The sequence below is a fragment of the Tinamus guttatus genome, unplaced genomic scaffold, assembly GCF_059628265.1.
Source record: "Tinamus guttatus ecotype Peru unplaced genomic scaffold, ASM5962826v1 Tinamus_guttatus_pri_ptg000297l, whole genome shotgun sequence".
In the NCBI taxonomy this organism is placed as follows: domain Eukaryota; kingdom Metazoa; phylum Chordata; class Aves; order Tinamiformes; family Tinamidae; genus Tinamus; species Tinamus guttatus.
In genome coordinates this window covers 3,667,885-3,686,679 of record NW_028288831.1, presented here as the reverse complement: position 1 = coordinate 3,686,679, position 18,795 = coordinate 3,667,885, and the positions used below count along the sequence as shown (strand labels likewise).

Sequence of the window (18,795 nt, the reverse complement as noted above, 5' to 3'; positions counted from 1 at the left end):
CTGTAGTCATTGCCAGTAACTGCGGAGACGGCGTAGTAGAGCCCGCGTGTGTGCAGGGGCTCCTGTGCGGGTCTTTGTGGGAAGACGGGGCACGTTTAGGCTTGCCCTTCATGTTTCCAGTTAGGAGCCAGTGTTTTGGTCATGGGCTAAGGTTTTAGTGCTTGTCGTTTCAGGGTAGGGATTGCGGAAGGCTTGGGGGAAGGAAGTGTTTGGAGCCCTGCTCAGGGTTCCTTTGAAGTGGTGAGGGCATGGGCTACGTTCTGAGGCTCGAGTTAGGGCTCAGGGTGAGCATGGCGTGGCAGAGAATTGGAGTGAGGGATAAGAGTGAGGGCTGGGGTGAGAGCAGCGCCTTGGGGTGTGGGTGAAGGGAAGGCTCGGCCGGCCTGCCACCATGGCCCAGTGTGAGCTCGTGGCACGTGGCCTCTGTGTGTGCTGAGCCCTGCTTTGCTGCATCCCTTATCCAGTTTGGTGTGTCTGCCACCTCTGCGTTGGCCACCATGGCCTCACGTGGCTGTGTTGTCAGGAGCACGAGTGTATGAGTGGCCCTGCAGCTGCAAAGCCCCCATCATCCTCCTGCTGGGCCTCTTTGCATTTCCCTTGACCTTGACCTTGACCTTACACTAGATACTAGAGGTTTCCTTTTCCTTGCTTCTGCCACCTCGTGGCAGGGAAACACTCCCAGCTTCTCATGAGGAGGGCTGACGCTTGAGCTGCCCGAGGTGCAGAAAGACTTGCTTCTCGCACTCCTGCCTGGTGCCCCATTTGGGCCTTTGCCACCACCAGGCCCTGCGCACCAGCAGCATCTTTGCCACCCCTTGATATTTCTGGCACCTTTAACAACACGCGCCAGAGGGAAAAGATGTGGGAAAGAAACGCCGCTTCTTTTCACGGTGAGATTTCATACTGTGAAGAGTCCCAAAGATCACACACAACTCAGCAGTTGCTTTCCTGCCTTTATTTCATCCACCTACCCAAGGGATCTGCACTACTGAGTGCTCCTTAAGGCCAAGAGGACAGAGAAGAGGAAGAGGCAGAGGAGAAAGAAGTACAAAGTGATGAAATGTCCTTTTTCACTCTTTCTCCGTTTCCTTTGCATTTCGTTCTCAGCTTCCCCTTCTGCATGGGGATGTCTTCTTTTTCTGCTTCTCGGCTCTTGAGTTTTCTGGGAGGAGCCCTCAAGAGCAGAAGGAAGGGGCACGGCTGCAGGTGCTTGTCTTGGAGGAGAGCATTTTCCAGAGGGCTGCTCCAGTCCTGAATAGAGCCAAGAATCTGCTCGGTGGCTGCTGAAGCGATGCCCATGTTGCCCTCTGGACACGGATGGCAGGTGGAGCCAGCTGCTTTTGCAAGAACGCACGTGTGACCTGCCTTGCTCTGTTTGTCCTCTGCTTTGGGATGGGTAGCGAGGACGTTTCCCGGAGCTTCTGTCCTTCTCTGTGTAGTTTCTGTCACTACGGCAGGATGTGCAGCTGTTCCCATTGCAGTAGTGCTGCTGAGGGCAGTTTTGTTTGCTGCTTTGCAGGTTGTGAGAGCACCTCCTCTTGGGAGAATGAGCACCCCGTTCGTGGACACTGACGTGGTTTGGGTCCTCTTGCAGGGCTCTCTTTCTCTTTAAAGGCCTTGAGCTCTGCATTTCAAAAGAAGACATTCTAAGATGGCTCTGTGCAAAGACACGGCTTGGAAAAGCCCTAGACACAAGCCCCCCCGCCTCCAGTGCTCAGGAACAAGCCATGGTGTTTTTGCAGTCTCAGCAGATGCCACCAAACTAAAAGTAAACCAAGCAAAATTCTGCTTGTTGTTTTTTTGCTTTCATGATGTGAGCATGATTAGGCCTCACTTGCAATGCCTCGCAAGGCCTCGGGAAGCTGGGCTGCGAGTGAGGAAGCAGCAGGGCTGCACTCAGTCTAGTCTTAGCCACTGGTTGAGGGATTGTGGCTGCAGCAGGAGGGCTTTCTCTGCACTGTGGCAGGGAAAACATAACGCACAAGCTACGCGTCCTGCCCATCCCTCCGCAAAACAAAGAACAAAAAAACCCCAAAATAAATAAATAAGGAAGAAAAAGGAAAATGCCACAATCCATTTTGTGCTTCAGTCCTTCCCTCTCTAACCCCCGCAAATACCTTCATCATGGGAGGTGGGTGCTGTGGTGCCGGAAGTGCAGCCTGCTCCTTCTTAGCCCGCTGCTGAGCAAGGCGCGAAGGGCCATGAGATGGCACGGGTGCATAAGAAGGGCACTCTCCAGGTGTCTCCTCACAGCACCTTGGGAAACAACAGTCACCTCGCTTGAGACCTGTTCTGTCAGCCTGCTCCTGGGCTGAACCCCATCCTAGCATTTTCTAGGAGCGGCTGCCATGGCATACTGAAAACGTAGGCCAGACTGCCAAGTGAAGACTAGATACTGGTCTTCCTCCCACGCCTGTCCCTTTCAGAGCAAGAACTCCTGCTTACACCACCTCTGGCCTGACTTTCCCCTCATTTCAGCGCTCGCCGCTACAGGGAGCGTATACGTGACAAGTGACGCCAGTGCAGTAGGTGACGGCCAAGAAATGAAAGCAAGTACGTGCCTTGGGGAATTGCAGACTGGATAGAGTTTAATTCTACCAATAGCCTCTTCCCGTCAGGACAGAGAATAAAACACAGAGCAGGACGAGGATAAGAAGAGATGTTTGAGTAGTGCCAAAAGCAAATGTACCCTGAAGGCCCTGCAATACACTTGCTCTTACCTGACATAAAAAAGTATATATGCCTGCTGTTTGAGGACGGTTTTGATGTCACAGGCGACTACCGAGTCGTCGTTCATCTGATACCACCGTCCATTACTGGCCTGCAAATAAAGGCAGAGATGCCTTTAGAGCAACCGCATGCTTTCTTCAGGAAAACGGCCAGAGAACGCTAGCAGGCAAAGGATGCTCCAAGACTCGTCACCAGGACACCCGTAACAAGTCCTTTCCCCTTAAAAGCGGTGCTTGCCAGCCACAGGCAGGGGCAAGCTTCTCTTCACCAGCACAGATTTTGCCCCGCCACAAATGAAGCTGATGCTTACCTTGGTGAAGCAGACGTAGTGCCCTGCACGACCGCTCAGCCCTCTATGCACCAGGACCGCGTATAAGGCATAGAGGACCCGTTCTCCAGAGGACTGGGACATGTACGGTCGAAGGTTCAAATACTCAGGGTAGGCCACATCCTGAAGGCAGAGCAAGAAGATTGAAAACCCCTCTGGGAAGCCTTCATGAAAGAGGCGCAGGAAAACCCTTCTAAGAACATGGACTGCACATTTTGTGACAGACACGTCCTCTGCTTCCTCAGGGAGTGTTCTTCCCCCAGACTGCATTTTAATCATTTCAGTTGCAGAGAACGGCTCCCTGCAAAATCAGTTCCTTAAGAGCAGAGCATATGTTTCTCATCCCATGGGAACTTTGCTCTTACTGCAAGAGAGAGCGAGACCTACTAGTCTCACTGATTTTTCCTAGGCATCCTCCAGGGCTGCAGTTGCAGCTGGCAGACATTAAGAACTTTTGAAGGAGTCTTCTGCCGCGGGGAAATCTCCCTGCCCGAGAAGGCATTACAGCCGCACACATACCTTGCTAATCTTTTCACCAGTGAAATCGCCAAATCTTTTCAAGGCGATGGTCAGGACGCTGGGTGAGTCTTGTATTGTAAGGCTCTTGGATGCAGCACCGATCTTTTCACACCTGCAAAGTACAGGCAATCGATTCAACTCACTGAGAGAGCAGCTAGCTGCAGTTTTCACAACTGAGGAACTGCACAAGATGTTGTGCGAGCGAGGCCGCAGAGCTTGTGCACTTGGATACTCTAGGCCCTTCACTTGGGAACTCTAGCACCTTTCGGAAGCTGTGGTGGCCTCCCACCCCACGTGCTTGTGCTCAGCTCTTTCCCGCTTGAGCTCACTGCTACCCAGAGGAGGCAGCTTTGAACTCCTGGCTGTAGGAGTAGGTTGGTGCACAATTTCCCAGTTAGCAAGGACGAGCGCCCCCAGGAAGACAGCAAGCGGAAGAAAATACTCCCATAGGCCAGCGTGTGCGCTCCTTGGCCAAGACTGCCAGCTAGTTGCAGAGAATGGGAAAGGTTCCGCTTTGAGAAGCAAGTGGACGCTTTGCAAGCTTCGGGTGAGTTCAGGCTGTGAGCTGCACAGCCAAAAGCTGCCTCTCATGCTCTTCTTTGTGCAGTAAGTCAAAGGAGAACTTGTGCTTTGAGATAGGCCACAGGTTCGGCCAGGATGAAGCTCCCATTTGGATGGCATTAGGCAGAATCTTACTTGCTGCATTGGTAGCAATTTTCACCTTCCAGCAGCTCCGCTCTCACAAATTCTTTGAGAGCGCTGGGGACAGAGGAGGCTGCCTGCATGAGGAAGAAAGTAGGGCACTGAGATCCCGGAATCTGGATCCCAGCCCGTGACTCCCCTCTTGCCGCGGGGCCTCCCTCGTTAACACCTGGGAATCCTCCTGTGAAGCAGTGAACACTAGGGAGAGGGGAGCTGAAGGAGAGTGTGCTGAACACTGACTGTGCTTGAGCGTCTTGAAGAGCCTTATCAGGCTAGAAAGCCTTGTTGGAAAGGTTGTCTCAAAGTACTGGGCTACCAAGAGCTACCTGTCTGTGGTGGCACACAATGAAGTTAGCTTTGCAGGAGTAAGAAAGGACAAAAAGAAAAGAAAAGAAAAAAACCCAAACCCAAACCAAAGCAAACCACTAGTAAAGCCATCGTATAGCAACTGGCAGTGTACAGAGGCAGTACTGAGGAAGCCTGGCAGGATGAGCATGTGTGCAGAGCCCCCAGCCATCCATCACCCCACGATTTTGCTGTGACCAGTGAGGTCTTCCTAAGGGAAGTCTGACGAGGTGAGAAAGTCACAAAAGGGGAGAGCCAAGCTCAAAATCTCAGCACCTTCAAAGACATCGTCGGCCAGAATTCCACAACCGCTTACCTTTATCTCCAAAGCGATGTCGAGGAACGCCTCAGAGGACTCTGAAACGGCTTGGCAGCTCAGACACGTTACTGCAATGCAAACAGAAACACTTCACAAAACACGAAGGACACTCACTTGCTCCATCTTCATTACTGAGAGCCAGTACTTGAGGGAAGCTCTTTGCAACAAACAGGCACAAAGGCACACTTCTGAGGGCACTAAGAGTCGTAAAAAGTACCTCTGGATGTTAGGAATCCTCCAAATATTTCACGGATGACCGTGGTGCCTTGCAACAAGGTGTCCAAGCTGGAAACAAAATGTTATCATTGTCACTCCCAAGAGCCCAAGCAGAGAGTCAAAGAGCTTTTCTTTTCGGTGAAAACCCTGGGCAACGCAGGGTAGCAAATGAAGGGTCCTAAAGTCCTAGAGAACACTTAAAGGATAAGTTGGTTCTGCTTACTCGGTGCATCCGTTCAAATAATCAACGTGCATAGCAGCCACGATGTAACGTAGGAATTCGTGAGCATCTTCCTGTCTGCCGAAGCAGAAACGCTCACCTCTTCCTAGTGAATAAAAGGGTTATACAAGGCTTATCTCATAGAAAGGGACAGAAGAAGATGTAGTTTGCTAAAACCTCCCTTCCCTCACAAAAAACAAACAAACAAACAAAAAACTCTCCGTACCCATTGCACCCATGAAACAGCCCTCTCAAAATTTAGGCCTTTCTACAGAGAAAGCCATGTGAAAAGACTTACGCCGAAGGTCATTGAGGACTGCCAGAGGCTCGATGGCCTTGTCAGAGCTGAACAGGACCTGGTTGATGTGTGTTTCCATGGTACACAGCATGCAGGAACCTTGCTCACAACCTGTTGAGCGTCAAGGAAGTAACCCCCTGGCTTTAGTGAAAGCTAGCGACGTTGCTAGAGACAACCTTAAGCAACAACAACCTTGCAGCTTCAAGCGCACTCTCTGCCCTGCGTACCACGCTCTCCTCTCCAAAAGGGCCAAGAGGCCAGTCTGTGTGCATAAGCATTAAGCAGGAAGTCTGCAGTAGCATGCATTTTCTGAGGAAACACCTAAAGGACTATTGGCAAGACATCCTTTGCAAGGGCAGGGAAGTGCACAGGAATAGGCACACCAACTGAGAGTGCTTTCACAGTGCTCTTTGGTAGCTTTCCTCCTCTTGCAGTGCAACCGCATCTGCTGTCACAGTGGTCGTGCATTAGGGAAAGCCAGCTGTGACAGAACGCTGAGAACCTGTGACAGCCTCCTGCAAAATTTTAGCTTCTTTCTACGAACGCGTAAGTAACTCCAGGCCAAATAGTCCTGGAGTGCTTTGCTTCCCTAAACCCTTCCGCATTCACTGGAGGGAGGAAAGAATGCCTCCTTGGCATTTGGGCACAGGGAGTTAAATGAAGGCGAGTACTGCAGCAGCTCTCCTGAGCCTGCCGTGCACGCGCTGTTGAACGCCAGCCCCATCAGGCAAAATAGGGCAAAGTCAGAGTTTGCTTCCCAGAGGCATTCTTGGTCTTTCAGCAGGAGCAGAGTTGTCCAGGAGGTTGCGAGGAAAGGCTTCCCAAGTACTCACACGACTGGCTGTGCTCTCTGGAAAGCATGTAATTAGCCAGAGGGGGAGTGTAGGTCAAACACTGCAGAACCGCGTTGAGGAAACACGTATTTCCCAGGTTGTGGAGTCCAGCTCCAACGCTTTGCCTCTGCTGCCAAGACACAGGAATCTTCTTGGCTGGCAAAGACATCCTTCCTGGTGGAGCCATTCCCTCAGCAGTGGCTGCAAGGAAAGCACATTGTCAAAGAGACTGCCTGCCTTTGTTCTAGGAAGGCAGGTTTCCAAGCCGGCGTTCTGGAGAGCAGCCCCCAGCACCAGAAGCAGCTGCGTGGAGAACACAAGCACCTAGCAGAGACAGCCCATGCAGGGCTGCCGCTCCCATTGGCTGGCCACTCAAGAGCTTATTCACGTCTCTTTCTCATGGGCGACAATGACTTGTGGGCCCCGGGGAGTCACAAGATTAACCCTTTCTCTTGAAGCCTTTACTCACAGGAGTAGCTCCTTTGTCGGCCATCTCTTGCAGGCGGTACCGCATGGCAGCCTGCAGAGCGGGAGTCCATCTCTACACCGTCCAGTTCTGACTGGAAAAGGAAGGAGCCCAGTTCTTCCAAGGGCTTGCTCAGCTCACGCTCCCTTTCAGCAGCGTGCTCGCGAGCGCCGGGGCAGAGAGCGCGCAAGCAGCTCTTGCGCCAGCAGCCTCTGTGCCGCCGAGTGACCCCAGCCGTGCGGGCCAGTGTGAGGGAGGGCAGCGCGGCCAAGGCGGGGCTCGTGGCAGCTGAGTGGGCACATCCTTTATGAGGCAGGGTCACGGCAGAGACGCGCTCAGCTGACGCCGGGGAGCGCAGGGCGCTGTGCAGAGCCTGTGGCCGCTGCGCTGCCCCACTCAAGGTGGGGGCAGGAGCGGGGACGGTGCTTCCGCCAGCACAGCTCTCACACCTGCTTCTCAGGCAGAATACACTCAGGAAGGGAAGAAGGCACGCGCTTGTCACCATCCCTCATGGGCACTTTGACATGGCCTATTCTCCTTGGTGCGAGGTGTCTCTTTCCCTCTTGTGGTTTGCGCCACACTCTCCCACGGCCTTGTAGAGCACAACGCCGCGCTCCTAGAGGCCCCAGGGCCCTTTTCCAGGCTTTCTCTCTAGGTGTGGAGGGAAAGCAGTCAGCTCATGTTGCAGTACTGGCACCAGGGAAAGAGCCCTTCGGCAGCCATTCCGAGCAAGACTGTGTGAAGACCTTGGAAGGCCAAGAAACTTTTAGGTCATTCTGGGAGTCTCTGCACCAGTTGACGTGTGTCCACGAATGAGCAGAGAAACCTGAGGCCGCTATGCTTTAGCTGTAGGGCCCGTGCATGAGCAGTGCCAGCGTGCTCTGACTTGCTCCCTGCTGAAGGCTCTGCCAAGGACAGGGCCGCTCCCTCCTTTTGCCCCCTTAGCGGCAAACTTAGTGCCATCCAATTGACCCACAGTAGAGTGTGCAGTGAACTAGACAAGAGCACCCGATCTTAGCTACTCAGTGGGGTATGCTTGGCTAAATTTGCTTGGCAAGTTCTGTGCTCTGCCATTAGCACATGAGGGTGTGCAAAGCATTGTTGGCTGGATGCGTCTTTTCAAAGTGCATCAGGTGTTGTCCACGATTACACTGACGGGTCCTGCAGTTTGAGCTTGGCTCTCTGAGCTGCTCGGAGGGCAGGGGATTGTGCCTCCGGAAGTGCAAAGCAACGCTTCTGAAGCCATCCAGCATTTCATTCTGAGGCAGCCAAAGAGGGAGGGGCAGAGGAAGGGGGAGAGGAAGAGAGAGGGAGAGAGAGAGAGAAGAGGGAAGGGAAGAGGAAGGAGATGGCTTAAAGCAAAGATGCCTTGTTCATAGTCCTATCACAGGCTTCTTAGGCTATGCACACATGTCCAACTCTCCCTCCGGCAGCTGAGCATGTTAGCCCCTCCTGAGAGTAGCAGTGGGGGCCATAATCTGCACTCTCTCCACGAGAGAGATGTAAGCAGATTCCTGGTGGGATGACACTGCTTGAATTTGCTGGAGCTCTGTGCAAGTTTAAGAGCTCTCGGAGACCCTCTCCCACCAGCATCCCCCTGTATCGTGCTGAGCATGTGGCGGTAACTTCTGTTTGGAGGAAGTCTGTAGTCATTGCCAGTAACTGCGGAGACGGCGTAGTAGAGCCCGCGTGTGTGCAGGGGCTCCTGTGCGGGTCTTTGTGGGAAGACGGGGCACGTTTAGGCTTGCCCTTCATGTTTCCAGTTAGGAGCCAGTGTTTTGGTCATGGGCTAAGGTTTTAGTGCTTGTCGTTTCAGGGTAGGGATTGCGGAAGGCTTGGGGGAAGGAAGTGTTTGGAGCCCTGCTCAGGGTTCCTTTGAAGTGGTGAGGGCATGGGCTAGGTTCTGGGGCTCGAGTTAGGGCTCAGGGTGAGCATGGCGTGGCAGAGAATTGGAGTGAGGGATAAGAGTGAGGGCTGGGGTGAGAGCAGCGCCTTGGGGTGTGGGTGAAGGGAAGGCTCGGTCGGCCTGCCACCATGCCCCATCGTGAGCTCGTGGCACGTGGCCTCTGTGTGTGCTGAGCCCTGCTTTGCTGCATCCCTTATCCAGTTTGGTGTGTCTGCCACCTCTGCGTTGGCCACCATGGCCTCACGTGGCTGTGTTGTCAGGAGCACGAGTGTATGAGTGGCCCTGCAGCTGCAAAGCCCCCATCATCCTCCTGCTGGGCCTCTTTGCATTTCCCTTGACCTTGACCTTGACCTTACACTAGATACTAGAGGTTTCCTTTTCCTTGCTTCTGCCACCTCGTCGCAGGGAAACACTCCCAGCTTCTCATGAGGAGGGCTGACGCTTGAGCTGCCCGAGGTGCAGAAAGACTTGCTTCTCGCACTCCTGCCTGGTGCCCCATTTGGGCCTTTGCCACCACCAGGCCCTGCGCACCAGCAGCATCTTTGCCACCCCTTGATATTTCTGGCACCTTTAACAACACGCGCCAGAGGGAAAAGATGTGGGAAAGAAACGCCGCTTCTTTTCACGGTGAGATTTCATACTGTGAAGAGTCCCAAAGATCACACACAACTCAGCAGTTGCTTTCCTGCCTTTATTTCATCCACCTACCCAAGGGATCTGAACTACTGAGTGCTCCTTAAGGCCAAGAGGACAGAGAAGAGGAAGAGGCAGAGGAGAAAGAAGTACAAAGTGATGAAATGTCCTTTTTCACTCTTTCTCCGTTTCCTTTGCATTTCGTTCTCAGCTTCCCCTTCTGCATGGGGATGTCTTCTTTTTCTGCTTCTCGGCTCTTGAGTTTTCTGGGAGGAGCCCTCAAGAGCAGAAGGAAGGGGCACGGCTGCAGGTGCTTGTCTTGGAGGAGAGCATTTTCCAGAGGGCTGCTCCAGTCCTGAATAGAGCCAAGAATCTGCTCGGTGGCTGCTGAAGCGATGCCCATGTTGCCCTCTGGACACGGATGGCAGGTGGAGCCAGCTGCTTTTGCAAGAACGCACGTGTGACCTGCCTTGCTCTGTTTGTCCTCTGCTTTGGGATGGGTAGCGAGGACGTTTCCCGGAGCTTCTGTCCTTCTCTGTGTAGTTTCTGTCACTACGGCGGGATGTGCAGCTCTTCCCATTGCAGTAGTGCTGCTGAGGGCAGTTTTGTTTGCTGCTTTGCAGGTTGTGAGAGCACCTCCTCTTGGGAGAATGAGCACCCCGTTCGTGGACACTGACGTGTTTTGGGTCCTCTTGCAGGGCTCTCTTTCTCTTTAAAGGCCTTGAGCTCTGCATTTCGAAAGAAGACATTCTAAGATGGCTCTGTGCAAAGACACGGCTTGGAAAAGCCCTAGACACAATCCCCCCCGCCTCCAGTGCTCAGGAACAAGCCATGGTGTTTTTGCAGTCTCAGCAGATGCCACCAAACTAAAAGTAAACCAAGCAAAATTCTGCTTGTTGTTTTTTGCTTTCATGATGTGAGCATGACTAGGCCTCACTTGCAATGCCTCGCAAGGCCTCGGGAAGCTGGGCTGCGAGTGATGAAGTAGCAGGGCTGCCCTCAGTCTAGTCTTAGCCACTGGTTGAGGGATTGTGGCTGCAGCAGGAGGGCTTTCTCTGCACTGTGGCAGGGAAAACATAACGCACAAGCTACGCGTCCTGCCCATCCCTCCGCAAAACAAAGAACAAAAAAAAGAAAAAAAAAGAAAAGGAAGAAAAAGGAAAATGCCTTCATCATGCTTTCTCTTTAGAAGCTTTAAGTACACTCTCTGCCCTGCGTTCCATGCTCTTCTGTTGATGAAGTCAACAGAATCTTCTGGGATGAAGTATTCAGCCATTCCTATTTACTCGGGAGATGGAATAGTATAGCCCGCGTGTATGCAGGGGTTCCTCTGTTGTCCATGTATTGGTTTTGTAATGTCAGTGGGCATGAATGCACTGTGATCTTTGTCATGCTTGCTCTTGCATTTTCCCACGTCTTCTTCTTGCTGCTGGTGTATTTCTAGAAGCCCTTCCTTTTTTCCCCTATTGTTCTTGCTAAGTTTAATTCCAAACAAGCCTTGTCCTTCCTTGATGCATCCCTGCATTCTCTGACAGTGTGCCTTTATTCCTCTCAAATGGTCTGACTCTTCTTCCACATGATGTTTTCTTTCTTTTTCTGCTTAAATTTTACCACAAGTTCCTTCCAATCCACACAGGTCACAGGTCTCCTGCCCGCCTCGCATCACTTCTTTCTTGTAGGAATGCACCAATCCTGAGCTTGGACAAAGTAGTGCTTGAATATTAGCCAACTATCCTGGACTCCCTTTCCTTCTAGGGCCCTGGACCAGGGGACTCCTTCAAGTAGGTCCCTGAAGAGGTTAAAGTTATTTCTCTTGAAATCCAGGGTTGCAATCCTACTTTTTGCCTAGTTTCCTCCTCGCAGTATATCGAATTCCAACAGCTTGAGATGGCTGGAAGGAAGATGGGAGCAGCTCAGCAGTGGATGCCACAAGCCACGGGGAACAAAGGGGTCAGAGTGGTGGATGATTGGTTGTCCCTCTTCTTTTGCCCCAATGCGCTGTGGGCCAGATCCACCACCAGCACAAAATGACCACGAGATGCCCCAAGATGTGCAACTTGTTGAGGTGAGTGTGCGAGGAAGGGCTGTGATGAGGCCTGTGATCACCATCTTGTGCATCACCAACCTCTAGTTGTGCAGATGCAATTGCAGGAAACCCAGGACATCCTCATCAATCTCCTGCTCAAAGTCCATGCAGTTCAGCAGCTGAAACACACCCAGTTGCAGACTGACTGATTATCAGAGCCAACAGCACTCCCTGAATCCTCTGAACCTCCTGCAGAGTCTCAGTTTGAGACATTTGTGAAACGTTTGAGTGGAGAATGGGCCCAAGGGCTGCATGACTTGCAAATGGTTATGAACAGTTGGCCATCAGACATGACCCTCTGGCGGAAATGAACCCAGGTTTGGGTGACTGAGGGGAATGCAGCTCCTGTGGGACAGGAGCCCAGCCCCACTGAGCTGCAGTCTGCCCCCTGCCCATGGGATAGTGAGCCCAGTGTGTGCAGGCTCTGCCCAGAGACACCGCTTACCACCATGCCCACATTGATGAAGACAGATGGTGGCAATCTCCCAGTGTTTGTAACCGCAGCTGATCACTGTGACTACATGATCAAACATCCGGGAACATTCATCAGCCGCATTCATCCACAGCTCCCTGGCCAGAGAGGGGAGAAGGTATCGTGGGCACGGAGCTGGACAGGCAAACCTCTTTGTGCTGCCTGTGCTGCCAACTCGAGCCATCCTGCCACAAGTCTGGCCCCGTGAAGCAAGCTTGCATTTCCACTCAGCTTCGGCAGTGGCAGCCTTTCCCCACCACACCTTGCCTGGCAGTACAGCTAGTCAGGCCTATTTTGGTGAGAGTGGAAAAGTGCCCTTAGTCCACCAAAGCTGTGGCCTTCCAGCTTTCTGTGTTCAGGGCAGAAATGCTGGGCCAGATGAGGAGGAAGGTGGCTCTCACCTAGTCAGCAAAGTGGCTCCTGCGTGTTAGGTCTCCAGACTCGTAAGCGTGTCCCAGCCCCCTGCCTCTCCATGGAGTCAGCCAGATGGCCATGCTGACTTCCTGCCTACATGAAACACAGAAGGCCCATTTTGTGAAGCAAGGGGTGATTGCACTGACAAAAGTGTTCTGTCCATAACATTCTGCAGATATGGGGTGGCAGGGGAGATGTCCACAATGCCCTGAGATATCTGTTGCTGCCATTGCCTTTTTTTCTCTACTGCGTAACCCTCCACCTCCAGCCCTAGGCGGGTGGCCTGACTTTGCCTAGGTGTCCCCTGCATTGCCCCCTTGGAGAGATGGGAGGAGAAGGATGGAGCTCCTGGTGGTGCTGACCAGAGGATGCTTTTCCTCCTGACCATATATCTGGCTGTAGCCTTGAAGGTCCTGCTGCCACAACCTGGGGGCAGTGAGTAGTGAGCTGCTGGGGTGCGGCTGGATGGCTGGGATCAGGGTCATGGTGTGCTGGTCCCATAAAGAGGCAGAGCTTGCAGGTCGCCAGAGGGGCTACAGCTCTGCCGCTGGCACAAAGCTTTTGGCTATCCCAGGTTCAGGGAGAGTGGGATGCACCTGCACTCGATGCTTGGGAGGCACATCATCTTTGCCAGGGGAGAAGGGGAAAGAGTTCTCTGGGCATGGAGCAGCACCATAGAAGTTGCATGTTTTGACAATACGATGCAGAGAGTGGTGGTTCCTCGCTAGTCTGACAGTATGTTGGAAGTGAGGGAATATAGGCCTGGCAGCTGGGACCTTAATCCCCTGACAGAGACAGTGTTGCAAAAATCAGCATTATTCCTGCTCCCTGAACTGAGGTGGACAACCAGCTTGTCACCAGTCACCTGTTGCTTTAGGCGATGGTCATCAAGCCAGGGCGCACCTGTCTCGATGTTCTCCTGGGGACAGGCAGGTCAGCAGGAGCAGAAGGAGATGCTCCGACAGCTGTGGGAAGGATGAGCGTGTGTGTCTGCAGGAGGAGCGGGCTGGAGAGTCACTCTCGGATTCCTTGTTTAGGCACCTCAGTGGAATGCATGCGCCCAGGTTGGGGAGCACTTGTGTTCGGTCACAGAATGTTACACTTCATTGTACATTAGCCCCTTTCAGAAGCTTAATGCCAAATTCTCTTAGTAGTTAACAGCGTTGGCACCGATGGCACATAGTTCTTCCACACTCTCAAATCTTCCTTGCTCTTTCTGGTCTTGTTTGAAGACTCTCCCAAGAGCTCTTCTGTACTGAAATGCTTCTTAATACAGTATCATCGAGATCAGTATCATCGAGATCAAGTTGCTGGCCCTCAGTACATTCTCCTATGAATGAATCAAATCCTCAGGGTAACTAGGGCAGTCTCATTTTGAGCTTCTTTTCACCCAAAGCTTTAAGAGAGTGGCACAACCTGGGCAAATGCAGATTCTCCATTAAGCCTTGAAGCAATCTGAGAATTAGCTGAGAAAGTTGTCTAGTTCATGGAATGTTGCTCTGACTGTTCTGCATGGAAGTATTAAATGGTGCAAAGAAAGACAGTTTTTGTTCAGTCATATGAGCAGCTAGCTACTAAATCTGCTTGGTAATTTGGTCAAAAACAGATGTCCCATTGCAGTGGGAAAGGTTGCCAGGTCCAGATTAACACCATTTTCAAAAAGAATAGCATTGAGGGCAGATACACACACGCATCCAAAATCACGCATGTCTTATTATCACAAGTGCTCTGCCCGATGCAGGTACCATAGAAATGTTTCACACTGCATAATTTTGAAGCACTAGGCATGGTAGGGCAGGTCCATCCTTGATTGGATAGCCAGTAGGTGCAACATTTACTAATTTCGTTAAGTGTCCAGTGCAAGCTGTCTCTTGCAACTATAGATAGCCACCTATTTTCATTCAAGGCTTTAGGAATGACAAGAGAATGGCATAAAGGTATTATTTGAGTGTCCCTCACCTGTGCAATCCCCACCAACTTTCTTTTGTGTTGTCATTGTAACAAACGCCTTGCGTAGTTTTAAGCCTTTCTCCTTTGAATTTGTCTTTCACTAGGTCAGAGAGCAATCATTTTAGGGTTAGTGTAACATTATTGCCTGCTGTCAATCCTTGACCTCATGCTCTTACAGATGGTATTTCTCCTCTCCCCATAGCTCTAAAGATGGGTCTTGACTTATTTTTCAAGATCCCAGCTGTTCCACAGACAACATGAGAAGGTAGAACCTGATGCCCACAATGACACGGTGTCCTGCTAGCTTGTTAAGGGAGACAGTAAAATAATCCATAGGGGGTCAACCAATAAACTTTATTCACCAGTGCAAGATCTTTGTGCTAACAACATCCACCATTAAGTGGCACAATTGTTATGGGGCATAAGCTTTGTAATTAGCATCTTGCAATTAGTGCAACTGACTAAGGTATGCTGCTTGTCCCTGGTAAAATGCTATAGCGTTTCTTCACCATGAGCGTCCAGGAGATGACACCACCTTGCAAAGAGATGACAACTGCTAGCATATTTCTTCTCCCTGAATGTGCAGAGGACTCTCAACTGGCTACCCCGCATGGATAGAGGAGCGTAAGATCCAAACCAGGACAGGATCACAGCTTTACTTTCCCACCATCAATCCTTCTTCCCTTCCCAGACTGGTCACAGTGCAGCAGCTCCCCTGATGTAAGAGAGCCCCAGGAAGGAAGGAGTGTTCCAAACTTTTCTGCTCCCTTGCAAACCCTGGACTCCATGGGACGACTTGCTACTACAGGGGCTGGCATTGAGCTCTCTCAGCTCTGGCTTCCTGGTGATGCAAAACATCTTGCAGGTCTGGCATTGTCAGAGAGTGGGTCCATCAGGTCAGTGTCTCATGCCCAAGGACTCCTGATGGGACATCTCCTCAAAGTACCAGAAGCGGGGAGCATGCCTTGGGGAGTAGGACCATCTCCCTCAAGGGAGCATGGCTTCCCCAGCATGCTCTCCCATGAGCCAGGGGTCTCCTGGTTGCAGAGGCCCTTCTCCTCTGTCACCCCAACAGCAAAGCCTTCCTCAGTGCCCCATGTGGCTCACACTCGTCTGTCCCCCTGCCCCTGCCAAAACTTTGCCTTGCACCAAAGCAGGGGAGGAGCTTGATCCTCCTTCTCAGGATCCACACAGCTGGCAGTTGACACTGCTGGTCCCCAGCTCCTCCTCACTCACAGAGAGGGATCTGGACAGGCTGGATTGATGGGCTGAAGCCAGCTGTAGGAGATTCAACAAGACCAAGTACTGGGTCCTGCATTTGGTCACAACAACCCCATGCAACACTACGGGCTTGGGGCAGAGCAGCTGCAGAGCTGCACAGCAGACAAGGATCTGGGAGTGTTGTCTGACGGCTGTTGAACATGAGCCAGCAGTGTGCCCAGGTGGTCAAGATGATCAACAGCATCCTGGCTAGTGTCAAGAATAATGTAGTCAGCAGGACTAAGGGAGTGATTGTACCTTCTGCTCGGTGCTAGTAAGGCTGTCCTTCAAATAATGTGCTTAGTTTTGGGCCTCTCACTACAAGAAAGACATTGATGCACTGGAGTGTGTGCAAAGAAGGGCAACAAAGTTGGAAGGGGCTGGAGCACAAACCTTATGAGGGAACTGGGAGTAGTTAGTCTGGAGGAGGCTCAAGGGAGACCTTATTGCGCTCTACAACTACCTGAAAGAAAGTTGTAGTGAGGCAGTGTAAGAGACTGTTTTGAATTGTCTTTTGTCTCGACATTGTTGCCATAACTCCTTGGCCTTGGCTCATGGAAAACTGTGATGTCAGCTCCAGGTGTTTCGTCTCCCTACAATTACCTACTTCTTGACCTTGGCACCCTACCTCTGGGAGGACTGTGAGATTAACACGAGGCCCAAACAATGCCCAGCAGTGTCTATGGAGCAGGGCTGGCACTCATGTTGGGGGAAGAGGAGCACCAGAGCAGGCAGAGAAGGGAGGCGGACTCCGCAAGTACAGGGACATAAAAGCACTTCGTATTCCCTGCCTGGGGGGAGCGTGCAGCAGCTTCTTCCCAGATGTGTGTGGTTTCTTCTGGGGTGCACAGCTTCTTTCCCGGGACATCACCTGCATCGAGGTGTGTGGAACATCACCTGCACCAAGGAGCATGCAGGACATCACCAGCACCGAGGCACCTGTGCCTGCACCAAAGCAGAGCCAACGACACTTAGCTGGACTGGTGGTGGTGGTAACTATAATCCTGCTACATCTCTCTCTTCCGCTTGCTTGCTTATCCTTCTTTCTTTTTTCCTTCTTCTCTCTGTCCTATTGCGCTTATGAGAATAAAGTTTACAAGGTTGTACGGCATTTGACCTCATTTGCGTCTTAAATCTCACTCTTGGGATCTTATCGAAACCTCCCCCGACACTGGATCGGGACAGGCAGGAGGTCTGTCTCTTCTCCAAAACAACTATCAATAGGAGAAGAGGAATTGGCCTCAAGTTGTGCCAGGACAGGTTCAGGTTAGATATTAGGAAAAAATTCTACACGCAAAGGGTAAAATGTATGTGGACTCAGAGAACAGTAGGAGAACAAAGAAGGATTTTGCAGGATCCATTGCAGCATGCATGCAACTGCTGTCCCTGGTTGCTTATCGTCTGCATGATTTGATGCAGATTGGCTGCCAGAGGAGGCACTCACTGCATGTGGGCAAACACGGTCCTTGCCTTGCTCCCCATCCGCTCCCCATCAGTGTTATTTTCATGGGCAGCATAGATGGGACTGTTCCCCAAGCTTTTTTCCCTCTTCCATCACTCTCACCCCTGGCCACAGCACTTCCTGTAACCTCCCGTCCAGGCCCTTTTCCCTGCTGGCACAGGGGGTGGAATATAGTGAGTTGTCACTGCCCACAAATGAGTTTTGGGGATGAGGGAATATTTCACACTTCTGGGAAATATTCTTGCTGGGGAAATATTCTTGCTGGGGAAGTTGAGAAAAAACTTTGTTGTATTTTCTTTTACACGTCTTCATGCTGTAGAAATTTCCTCATTGTAGTGACAGGTAAGAGTCTCTTAGCGGCTGTGTTGTGGGGCTACGTGACATTTCTAGATAATTTAAGTTTCATTGAAATGAGCAGACTCCAAAGCAGCTGTATCAAATCCTATTAGAGGATGAAAAGGAGGAAGAGTGAGCCAAATGCGGAGATGAGTGCATAAGTAAGAAGCCTTACCTCTGTCCTCAGACTGGCAGTTATTGGTAGCACTTACAATAACAGGCTTTTTAAATGTGTTTTTAAACCTTTTTTTTAATAATATTTTTTTTCAAATAAAATAGCTAAGTGCTATGGCATGCTCATGCCATCTAGCACGATAAAAACTTATTTTCTTTATTCTAGAGCTTTCACCTACATCCTTTTTCAGCCTGAATACCTTCTTTGAGTTCTGGTTGTATTTCAGATACATGCTGGCATCAACTACCTTGGTCACAACTTGTAAGCAGCAGATCCTTCTAGGGATGCAGAATGCAGCTATGTATCATAAATGCCTGTTTATCTTCTTTAAGTTGGTATCTTGATCAAGTGCAATTCTCAACTCCTTTGTCTGAACACATCAGAATTACTTGCAGCATATTAAAATTCAAAACAGGAATGCTAAATTGGTGAGGAGAGGGGAGTGGAGGGGAGAACTGAAGAGGAAACAAGCCATAAAAAGGAGGAGATAGTGGGCTGCTAAAGGGCAGTCGGACAGACTCGCCGTGAAGCAGGACAAGGAATTTGTGACCTCTCCATGGAGCTGGGAAGAGGGCTTTTTAGCATTGTTGCATTTTATTCAGAGAAAGCTGCATGTCTGTGTTTTGCTGTGCATTTAGAGGAAGGAGGAGAGTTTGAGGCTGCTGCATGTGCAGTGCTAATTGTGTTTTTCTGCTTCTTGAAGCAGTACAAATAGCTCCAGTGCACAACCTGGCAGGGAAGCAAGTCCCTTCCTCTAGGCCTCCTCCTGTGATCCAGGGTCAAAGGGTGCTGAGTTACAGCCCAAGCTGCCCCCCTGGGCAGTCCCAGCTTTGCCTCGGGTCGTATCCCAGGCCACAGCCTTCAGCTGCAGGCTCTGTGAAGCAGTGACGCTTCTTCCAGCAGGGCTTTAATCTCGCTGAGCAGCAGTTACAGCCAGGTAAGGACTGTGATGGGTGCAAGGGAGCACTCTGGATTGGCTTCTCTTGTCTTCGTCTTTTGCCGTAAGCCAGTGGAGGTGTGTGGTAGGTGTTGGCTGCGTTTAATGTGCCCTACACATTGACCCACTTTTATCCTGATAGCACTGGGAGCTCAAGCCAGTGAATTTGGACTCATGGGTGATGGGGT

General features: G+C 51.3%; 1 protein-coding gene across 1 annotated transcript in view; it reads right to left on the bottom strand.

Moving 5' to 3' along the window:
• Positions 1-17,902, bottom strand: part of LOC148594100 (transmembrane protein 203-like) — a 68,863-nt gene extending 50,961 nt beyond the window's left edge. Inside the window, exon 1 of the mRNA XM_088528023.1 lies at positions 17,849-17,902. Coding sequence (XP_088384149.1) covers positions 17,849-17,902 — 54 coding nt within the window. The remainder of the gene's footprint in view (positions 1-17,848) is intronic.
• Between the last annotated feature and the right edge of the window lie 893 nt (positions 17,903-18,795).